The 11,385-nt window shown below is 44.1% G+C and overlaps 1 protein-coding gene across 1 annotated transcript in view; it reads left to right on the top strand.

Annotated features, from left to right (window-relative positions):
- Positions 1-5,418: 5,418 nt before the first annotated feature.
- Positions 5,419-11,385, top strand: part of BRICD5 (BRICHOS domain containing 5) — a 37,417-nt gene continuing 31,450 nt past the window's right edge. The window contains exons 1-2 of the mRNA XM_073636490.1: positions 5,419-5,602; positions 9,294-9,434. Of these exons, the coding sequence (XP_073492591.1) occupies positions 5,579-5,602; positions 9,294-9,434 (165 nt within the window). The 5' untranslated portion in view covers positions 5,419-5,578. The remainder of the gene's footprint in view (positions 5,603-9,293; positions 9,435-11,385) is intronic.

Here is an 11,385-nt window from a genome sequence, read left to right as displayed (position 1 = left end):
TTTGGATTGTTTTGTTTTAATTTTATTCTGGTGGCATTCAGAGCCAAAAGTATGAAAATTGTGCCCATGTCCAAATATATATGGACTTAACTGTATATTGTACCACTCTCCAGGGATACGATCAGGGCCTGGGGTTTTTTACCCAGGGAAAGAGTGGGTAGCTGCTTCTATTTCTTCGACCGTGGTATCTTTATCAAGAGCAGTAGCCTAATTGATTGAAAGCGTGGGAAAATGCTCCTCTCCACAGGAACCTTTTGCAGTGTGTTGTTGGAGTGGAGATAGATAGAGCAGGGCTTTAAATTCCTGGTTTCGCATAGTCGCATAATAGGAAAACAAGAAGTTGCACACTGATGGTGTCAGATCACATTCAACTTTAACAAAACACACTGCAGCTCCTTGTGATCAAACCTGTACTGTGTAAAACATAGAGGGGTGTTCCTAGATGGGGTTGCAATATGCTATGTTCCACTTTTAATAAAGTTGGATGTGATCCAACATCATTGGTGCGCGACTTTCTGCTTTCTACCGAGTTCATCAAGTGTGGTTGGGCTTCCTTTGGTCAGTACCTGATACTCCATAGGCAAGGGATATTCATATAGACTTGGAGTGACATCTCTCTACATTTCTCTAGTTGCTGGTCAGAGTACTAATGAAAAGCATTAAGGTGTATGTAAAATCAAAACTTTTTTTTTAGTTTTTTTGTATTAGATAAAATGTGGAAAGGTTATTTTTTTATTTTAGTGGTTCCAATGGAAAGATTCACCCAGTGCAATGGGGACACCTGCTAAGAGGGGATTTCCCTTCACTTTAAAGAGACCACCTCTTACTTCCTGCTGTGTCTCTGGAACAGGAAGGAAAAAAATAAATAAAAACCTGATAAGGGTCACATCCCTTCCCTACTCTATCCAAATAAAAATAAGTTTTGACCTTACATCTCCTTTAAGTCACATGCGTTTGCCATAGGGAAGTGGGGTGCTTGAAGAACTGGCCAATCAGCATAGTCTGAATTGTAGCTCTCCTTTTGGGTGCAGACTATATAACTGACACTGCGATGGTCATGTGACCGGCCTCCTGAAGCTGCAACAATTATTATAACTACAATGAAAGTTTTGTTTTCTGAACTTACTGAAGTTAAATGTTTTTATACTTAAAGTAGAAAGATAGGCAAAACTTTTTATTTTTCATTTTGGATAGAGCATGGGAGGGTTATAACCCCTGTAAGGTTTATTTTCGCCATCTGTGTCCCATTGTGGAGATTTCCCTTCACTTCCTGTCCCATAGCCAAACAGGAAGTGAAAGGAAATCCATGCAAATTAAGGAAATTTCCGGGGGACCCCCAGGTCACCAGAACCAGTGTCCCTTTTTGGAAGATTTCCCCTCTATTACTTTTCTGGGGCCAACCCAAAATTTGTGATTTTCTTTTACTTTCACTTTCAATGATAATGGTAAACGGGACAAATAGAGAGGATGAACCTCCCTAACAGGGACACAGATAGTAATAAAAACTGAAATCTCTCTCCTGTCAGAAACCATGAATTAGACCGAGACAGAAGTACAGTTAATCACACCTGTTTAATAATAATAAAAATGTAAACAGAGTAAGCGTAGTCAATACATAGCCAGAGTTCAGTAACCAGATCAGGTAGTCAGCCAATGCCAATGTCAAAGAGCCAGAGATCAACGTAGCAGTACAGCAAGCAGGATCAGGAGCCAGAAGGGACGTCAGCCAAGCAAGTCTTCAACAGGAACGCAGGAGAAAGTCTCTGAGATGTGACCAAAGGTGAAGGCAGAGATGAAGTGAGCTGGATGGCTTTAAGTAGCCAGGACTAACGAGCAGACAGCTGAGTCACTGTGGAGAGAAAGGATCTGGCAATTAGCCGACAGCTGAGCGGCCAGATCAGAGAAAGAAGGGCTGAGCCCAGCCCTGCCAGTACCCCCTCCTCAGCGACCCCTCCCCCTCGGAGGACCACCGGGCTTGATGGGAAAACTTCTATGGAAATCACAGAGGAGGACAGGGGCATGTACGTCTAAGGATGAGACCCAAGAGCGTTCCTCCAGACCGTACTCCTATGAATGCACCAGGTACTGTATACGCCCACGGAACCTACGGGAGTCAACAATGGATTGTACTTCATACTCCTCATGGTTCTCAACCTGTATAGGGTGAGGACGTGGCACCGAGGTGGTAAAGCGGTTGCAGACCAAAGGTTTCAACAAGGAGACATGAAACACATTAGAGATGCGCATACTAGGAGGAAGGTCCAAGACGTAAGCCACTGGGTTAATACGGCGAAGGATACGGAAAGGACCAATAAACCGAAGTGCGAACTTCAAAGAAGGAACTCGAAGTCGGAGGTTGCGAGACTACAACCAGACTCTGTCCCCAACCTGGTAGGAAGGCACAGGCAGGCGTCTGCGGTCAGCATGGAGTCTGTACCTATCGTTAGCATGTCGCAAAGCCTCATGGACTTGTGCCCAAATGGAACGAAGGCCACGGAGATGCTCCTCTAATGCAGGAATACTCTGCAGAACAAACGAGCCAGGCAACATGGAAGGTTGGAAACCATAGTTCGCCATAAACGGGGACAAATGGGAAGCTGAATTCAAGGTACTATTGTGAGCAAACTCCGCCCACAGTAATAGGTCTGACCAGTTATGATGGTCAGAAATATAGCAACGTAGGAATTGCTCCAAGGACTGATTGGCTCGTTCTGCGGCCCCATTAGACTGCGGGTGATACGCAGTCAGAAAGCAAGCTGAATACCCAACTGTGCACAAAAGGCTCGCCAGAACCGGGACACAAACTACCGGGACTACCCCTGTCTGAGACAATCACCTTGGGTAGCCCATGTAAGCGGAAGATCTCCCAAGCAAAAATAGAAGCCAGTTCCTCAGAAGTAGGCAACGTCTTGAGTGTAATACAATGCAACATTTTCGATAACCGTTCAACCACCATAAGTATAACTGTGTTGCCCTGGGAGTTGGGTAACTCCACAATGAAATCCATAGACAGGTGGGTCCAGGGCCTCTCTCCATTGGGTATGGGTTGTAGGAGGCCCACTGGAAGGTGTCGTGGAGTCTTACTCTGAGCACACACGGAACAGGCAGCTACGAAGGCGGTTACATCAGCACGTAGACTAGGCCACCAGAATTGGTGGGAAATGGCCCAAAAGAGTTGATTCTTCCCAGGGTGGCCAGCAGCCTTGGGAGACTGGTAAGTCTGGAGCACAGCAGTACGGAGACTCTTGGGAACAAAGCAGTGGTCACAAGGTTTCTCAGGAGGAGCATCAACCTGAGCAGCAAGAATTTTGTCACCCAAAGGAGAAGTAAGACTGGTGCGAACCGTAGCCAGAATACGATCAGGAGGAATCACAGTAACCGGAACTGAGTCCAACTTGGAAGTGGAGGAAAATTGTCGTGACAAGGCGTCAGCCCTTACATTCTTAGTACCGGGTAAGAATGAGACAATGTAATTAAAACTCGACAAGAAAAGAGCCCATCGCGTCCTTCTGGGAGAGAGGCGCTTAGCCTCAGACAAGAATGTGAGATTCTTATGGTAAGTAAGAATGAGAACCAGCACAGTGGTACCTTCAAGGAGATGTCTCCATTCTTTCAGGGCTAAAATGATCGCCAACAGCTCTCTGTCACCAATCTCATAATTGCACTCTGCCGGTGACAATTTCTTGGAAAAGTAACCACACGGATGCATAGCGCACTCAGAGTTAGGACATTGAGACAGAAGGGCGCCAACTCCAGTCTCAGAAGCATCAACTTCTGGAATAAAAGGCAACGTAGGATCAGGGTGTGCCAACACAGGAGCAGAAACAAAGGCAGTCTTGAAACTCTCAAAGGCCTTAATGGACTCCGGAGACCAACTCTGTGGGTTGCCGTCTTTCCTGGTCATATCAGTCAGGGACTTGACCAGAGACGAGAAGTTACGAATAAACTTCCGATAATAGTTGGCAAAGCCAAGAAAACGCTGCAGAGGACATAAACCCACTGGTCGAGGCCACTGTAGGACCTCTGAAAGTTTCTCTGGGTCCATCGAAAAACCAGCAGTGGAAATTACATAGCCCAGGAATTTAACCTGTTCACAATGGAATTCCCACTTTTCCAATTTACAATAGAGATTGTTCTCTCTTAGTCTCTGAAGCACACGACAGACATCTGTGTGGTGGCTCTCCAAGGACTTGGAAAATATGAGGATATCGTCGAGATACACCACCACACATAACTGCAACAAATCTCGGAGGACATTGTTAATGAACTCCTGGAAAACTGCCGGAGCGTTACAAAGGCCAAAAGGCATTACGAGAAACTCATAATGAATTGATCTGGTATTAAACACAGTATTTCACTCATCGCCCTCTTTAATCCTGACGAGATTGTATGCCCCTCTCAAATCAAGCTTCGTGAAAACCGTTGCTCCCTTGAGGCGGTCAAATAACTCCGTAATCAACGGAATGGGCATTTTTAATTGTGAAACGATTGAGACCTCTATAATCGATACAAGGTCTCAGCTCACCACTCTTCTTCTTCACAAAAAAGAAACCAGCGCCAGCAGGAGATACTCCACCCCCCTGTATATCAGATGTCAACAGCCCCCCACCCATCAGAAGTCAAAAGTTTCCCACCCTCCCTTACATCACAGTGCACCCTCTCCTTACCTTCTGCTGCTACCAGGAAGAAGCTGGGGTGGAGCTGGGAAGAAGAAAGTACAGGGTCTGGAGGAGGAGCAGAGGAGGGCTGGAGTCTGCTGTTAGAGTCTGCTGGGGAGGCTGAGATGGGGGAGGCTGAGATGAGGGGAGGCTGAGATGAGGGGAGTGCTGCAGCTACACAGAGAGGCACAGGATCTGCAGGAGAAATTGTGTCCTCCCCTCTGCTGCCTACTGCTGAGACAAGGTGGGGCAGAGATGAAAGGGGTGCCACAGCTGCAGGAGAGGTACGAGGGCCACATGAAATAGCCTGGGGGGGGCTGGATTTGGCCCACAAGCCTTGTGTTGGACACATGTGGTTTAGATCCTTTGTCACGTTTTTATTGCTGTCACCATCCAGTCGAAATATACTATGGTGTCACACACAGTAAAATTCAGACAGTATCTAACTCTAGTCTACTCTATCTAAAAAGCGTTTTGGCTGGAGTTGTAGTTTGAAACAAGGGTCACTTGGAATTTGAGTACAGGTTTAATGTTAAATCTAAATGTTTTTCTCCTTAGCTCCGTAGGTTCCGGTACACTGTGTGTCTTTTGTGACTTGCTGCAGGCCAGGAATTTGTGCACTTGGCGGCCTCTCCATCCAAGCCATGATAAACTTTCTTTTTTCCCCCATCAAGCACAAAGCTGAGATTTGTCTTTCCATTTCACTGATTCCAGCTTTCCTCTCCCAGTTTCTCATCACAGCCTTGTCATTGTTCCATTCCCGGTTCTCAGGTTTCTCAGGTGGGGCTTGGCTGAGAAGGTGGCCGTGGAGGTGCTCGTTCCTGGGGTGTTGATGGACGTGCCCTTCATGTGTGCTGTCCCAGGACTATGCAGGGTCTGCACATTGCAAGGACGTGCAGAGCCTGGGAGAGCAGCACAGTATGGAGGGGAGCGGAGACCCAGTGGTAAGACATGTACTTTGCTTGCTGGACAGAGTACTCACAATCCACTTCTCAGAGAAAACTGCAGCCCAACTGTGGCTGGTCTAGATATTATTTTCATAAAGAGGATGTGAAATAGCTTTGTAAGTAACATGTATTACTTCTATTGTTTCATGATGTCTTCCAAGCTATTCAGATATCCATCAAAGCCAAGATAGAACAATGAAATCCTGCTTGTTACCATAGATTAGAAGGTAGACACATGGAATGTTGTGCCTGTGTTAATTTTTGTGCAGTTTAAACAAGGCAACAAACTGCCCACTTTTATTTGGTGAGGTAGATATTTCAAGAGCCTGCTGAAGTTTAGAACATGATTCATAATGTTGATAACGTTAGACTTGTTTTGAAGAACGCAATTGATGGATAGTATTGGTTACATTGACCAAGCTTAGAGGAACATAAGTCGTAGTGCTGGCTAAGTTGGCTAAGTTTAGAAGAACACAAGTGATGGATAGTATTGATTAAATTGATCAAGTTTAGAAGAACACGAGTGATGGATAGTATTGATTGAATTGACCAAGTTTAGAAGAACAAAAGTGATGGACAGTATCAATTAAATTGACATAGCTTAGAAGAACACAAGTGATAGTGCTGGTTAAATTGACCAAGTTTGTTTTCTGTTAAAAAAAGAAATTGACCATGTTTAGAAGAACATAAGTGATGGACAGGGTTGGTTGAGTGTCACCATCACCTTCACAATGTCAAGCTTACAGATCTGAAGTCACTCCCCAATATATTACTATAGAAAACCACTTGTGCTCAAGCTCTTCAAAAAAGCCACTTCAATTTAAATGTTCAACATATTTAATACTAAAAGTAAACTGATTTTACAAAAAAAAAAAAAAAATAGGTAACTGATCTAAACTTGAATCTGACTTTTTGGGATATATTTTGAAAATCTAAACCTCAAAGGAACTCTCACCCACTGATTCAGTAAATACAGCTTTAAGACACATGGCTAATTAGATGATCTGCTGAGACAGGTCCGTAGATCTACTAAGCCAAACTCATAACAACCAAGAGTTGGGCTGAAAGGAGTCCGAAAAAAAAGAAAGGGGGAGGCCATCTTGAAGGGGCCCTCTATGGAGGAGAAGGGATGAACTTTCTGCTAAAGGTACACATGTCAGACTTTTTAGGTAGTGCTTAAGCTCAATTGCTTTACCCCCCAGCTACAGTAGGCGAAGCCGGATCTGGCCAAGTCACTGTAGATGGGCAGTGGGAAAAAACTAGAGACTGCAGGTCCAGTGCTTGCAAGTAGGAGCAGCAGTGTGATGGTGCTTCCTCTACACGGGAATGAGAGACATTAATTCTAGTGGATGAGATCAGGACTTTTACTGCAGTAAAGCTGCCAGTGGCTGATATCTTGAAAGATGCCCAGCAATGTGAATGGTAATGTAGGTCTCAGCAAGCCTTCAGAGACAGAGTCACACTCTTGGGCAATGCCATGACTCTGGAACTGAAAATTTCTCTGTGGCTAAGTTTTAGCAGTACATTCAGCTCTGGAAAGTGCCCTAGTGCAAATCTTAGTTCCCAGATGTCACAGTATTATGCTAGCCTTTTGCATCCAGCGGAGCAGGGTCGGGGTACTGTATTCTAATGTCATGCTGAAGAAAGGCCTATCTAGATTTGCTGCTATGTAAAGACCAGCTTAAAGCAACTTTAGGAAGGGAAAGTTTTGATTATTTACATACCCCCCCCCCCCCGCTCCTTTGCCACATTTGGCACTTTTGGGGGGGGGGTGCATACCTGTTCTTGACAGGTAGCAGCTCCCCCTCTTGGTCAAATTTCTGCGGCGATCCAAATGGAAGTTCATCCCCCCCTTTCTCCGCAGCCTTCTGGGACATATCACAGGTTCCGGAAGACTGCAGAACCATTCACAAAGCACAAAGGGTTTTCCCTTAGTCAAGATGCCTGCGCCTGAACTCAATTGAAAAATCGGTTAGGGTGAGGACAAGGCTGGTAAGCAGCTACAGTATTTGTAACTTTTTGGGGGGAGACTGGAGTTCCTCTTTAAGCAGCGATGAAGCAAAAACTTAATGGAAGAGGAATCCGCAAACAATTGGAGAGATAAGGCTAGCAAAAAAAGGATAGCTAAATAAAAGCTGTCCATCCTCCTAGGATACTAGAAAAACATCTTTATCTAGCCATGCTGAATAAAGGAGGGGTCGTACTGGTGGGTGACATACACTTTTTCTGTATGCCAGTGCCCAATTCTGGTTTAGGCAGCAGTATAACCCGACTGGATCTGAATTCCTGTGCCCCCTAAAGTGGTTGCAAACCCTTTCATACCCAGTGAAGTGACTGGCCTCAGATGATACTCAGAGATGAAACAAATCCTCCTAAGCTGTAGCTGTTTTTCTGCAGTCTTCTCTACATTCGTTCAAAGTGTCAAATTTATAAAGCTTGTCTGAGCTGTCAGAAAAAGGGGACGGAGAGCTAAAGCTACACTCTGCAGAGCTCAGTGATGAAAGCTCTGAGAGCTGATTGGAGGGAAGGGACACACCACCTTCACACAGCACACAGGAACAGAGCTGAGGGTGTCAATCAGCTGGAGCTCCCTCCCCTGTCACCCTTTTTTCTCTTGGTGTCAGGAAAACTAGAAGTGATTCATGCTGATAGCAGAGGAATGAAGCAAAGTCCAAATGAAAAGAACTCATCTCTCCAGGTGTAACTGATACGCCCACTGGAACACACAACGGAGTGCTAGCCCTGGCTCGTCTTCTTGGTAAATCGTCAAAATAAGAAACAGCTGCACCTCACGTGGGCTCCAAGTAAAGTTTATTGGACTATGAAAATATCCAAAATGACACCAGAGGACACTAGTAGTGGTCAAGGTAATCATGTTTCACACAAAAGAAATGTGCTTAATCATTACCCATGATTGATTAAAGTGGTTGTAAACCTAGTTACGCCACTTTTACCTACAGATAAGCCTATAATAAGGCTTACCTGTAGGTACTGGAAATAACTCCTAAACCTGACAGGTTTAGAAGATATTTACCATATACGCTTGCGCCGACGTCATCGGCGCATGCACACTGAAGGAAGGGCATTCTAATGGACCCGTGCCGTGACCGGCGGGTCCCACGCGCATGCGTGAGACTGACGTCACGTGACTCCGGCCTGTCACAGAGCTGAAGTCCACGGCCCCGGAAGGAAGAGGGGTGAATATGGACGCGGCCAACAGCGGGGACATCGTAGGCTTCAATTGCAGGTAAGTGCAACATAATGGGCTAGTGTATATATATAATACTAGCCCATTATGCTTTTAATTTGCAGGGGAAAAAAGAGGAAGTAAAACCCATCAGGGTTTACTTACTCTTTAATGATTAAGCTGTTGTGTGAAACGCGTCTACCTTGACCACTGCTGGTGTCCTTTGGTGTCATTTTGGATATTTTCATATTCCAATAAACTTTACTTGGAGCCCACGTGAGGTGCAGAGGAGTGAAGAAGCAGACAGAAATTACACTTAGTACTCTTAATTGAGACAAGTACACACTATAGAGGGATATGCTTTGTTCATATTTCATGTCTGAGGTTTACAACCACTTTAATGGACAAAAAACAAAAAAAATGCCCTTATTGTCTTGTAATTATATTTCAAACAGCTGTGATAATGGGTATGTACTGATCCTGGTTTGTCCCCCCACCCAGCCCCCTACAGAAAGTGGACCGCAAGAAAGGTCAAAGGCTCCTACAAGGATATTTTGGGGTTTCCTGGCCGTGGCTTTGCTCTTCTCCATAGTGGGAATAAGTGTGGTTGGAGTGTTGGGTTGGAAAGATAATAAAACAAAGGTAAGTAGGAAAACTTACAGCTTGACAATAATTAGTTTCCTAAGGAAGAAAAGTGACCCAAATCTAATGCAAAGTTGGTTTTAAACATGCTGAACAGGTATTCCATACATCTCATTGCTTGTGCTTGCTATTAAGTACAGTTAATTATTTGCACACAGATGAACCAGTTGTTGGGTGAGCTCAAGGAGTATTTATAAAGCAGGTAATGCAATAGCCAGATATAGAGGCTGCAAATTACTTTTTATAGGCATTTAACAAATGCGTTTTCTGTTCCTTTCTGCCATGTAGCTCTGTAGGCCGTTCTGCATGATGTAGCCTGTTAATTTAATCTAACTAAAGGATTTAAAGGGAACCTCTCTGGAGACCTGCTTCCTATCAAGACTCCCATCCAGCTCTGTAAGCCGCTAGCTTATTGCTCACAAGTAGTTATCTTCAGCATACTGTATAGAAGTAGCAGAAGAGAGTTTCTACCTTCATCAAAATGCAAATAAAATTTCAAAATTTGAACACATTTAATGTCTTCATAATTCAAAGAACAAAAATACAATGAATGAAAGGGGCAGACTGGGGAGTAAATAGCTAGATGATGCTGGACATCCTCCAGCTAAGATGTCCAGCATCATCTAGGGCGGGCTGTATCTGCTTGCTTAACCACTTCAACCCCGAAAGATTTGGCTGCTGAATGACCAGGCCATATTTTGCGATTCGGCACTGCGCCGCTTTAACTGACAATTGCACAGTTGTGCGACGTTGCACCCAAACAAAATTGACGTCCTTTTTTCCCACAAATAGAGCTTTCTTTTGGTGGTATTTGATCACCTCTGCGGTTTCTATTTTTTGTGTTATAAACAAAAAAAGAGCGACTTTGAATAAAAACATAATATTTTGTACTTTTTGCTATAATAAATATCCCCATTTTTTTAAAAAAAAAGCTAATTTTTTCTCAGTTTAGGCCGATATGTATTCTTCCACATATTTTTGGTTAAAAAAATCGCAATAAGCATATATTGATTGGTTTGCGCGAAAGTTATAGCGTCTACAAAATAGGGGATAGATTCATAGCATTTTTATTATTATTTTTTTTTTTTTTACTAGTAATGGCGGCTATCTGTGATTTTTATTGGGACTGCGACATTATGGCGGACACATCGGACACTTTTGACACATTTTTGGGACCATTGGCATTTATACAGCGATCAGTGCTATAAAAATGCACTGATTACTGTAAAAATGTCACTGGCAGGGAAGGAGTTAACACTAGGGGGCGATCAAGGGGTTAACTGTGTTCCCTGTGTGTGTTTCTAACTGTAGGGGGAGGGGACTGACCTAGAGGAAGTGACGAATCGTGGTTCTTAGCTATTAGGAACTCACGATTTGTCACTCCTCACAGAACAGAACAGGGATTTGTGTGTTTCCACACACACGTTCCTGTTCTGCCTCTCGTGCCCGCGACCGCTCGTGGCCAGCGGTCATCGCGACCGTCGGCCACGATCATCGGCACCCCTGCAGTGCAGCGGGCGCATGTGCACGCCTGCTATCCCGATCCCCCGAGCCGACGTATAGCTACAGCGATTTGCGGGATTGTGCCGACCTGCTACAGTATAATGACGGCGGCTAGTCGGCAAGCAGTTAAAGTAATATTAAAGCTTTGTTTGTTTGTTTTTTTTAACAAACATTTCATACTTTAAACAAAACCAAATAAAATTCTCAGCTCAACTTACCAACCAGCCTGCAACCAACCAAATGATCCTATAAAGTCAAATATAGTGCAGTGCTTTCCAAAAAAAAAATAGTCAAATAAATGTCCATAAATTATGCAAATATATATTCCCATAAGTAACATTGTGACGTGACCAAAGAAATCTTCTCTGAATCCAAAATCTGCTGTATTAGTGCAGTTTGCCTAAACCACTCACCAGAGAGTAGATTATTTCCAGCATATAGATATACA

This window comes from Aquarana catesbeiana, linkage group LG06, assembly GCF_042186555.1.
Source record: "Aquarana catesbeiana isolate 2022-GZ linkage group LG06, ASM4218655v1, whole genome shotgun sequence".
In the NCBI taxonomy this organism is placed as follows: Eukaryota; Metazoa; Chordata; class Amphibia; order Anura; family Ranidae; genus Aquarana; species Aquarana catesbeiana.
The sequence above is the reverse complement of the archived record's forward strand: the minus strand, read 5'-3'. Positions and strand labels throughout refer to the sequence as shown.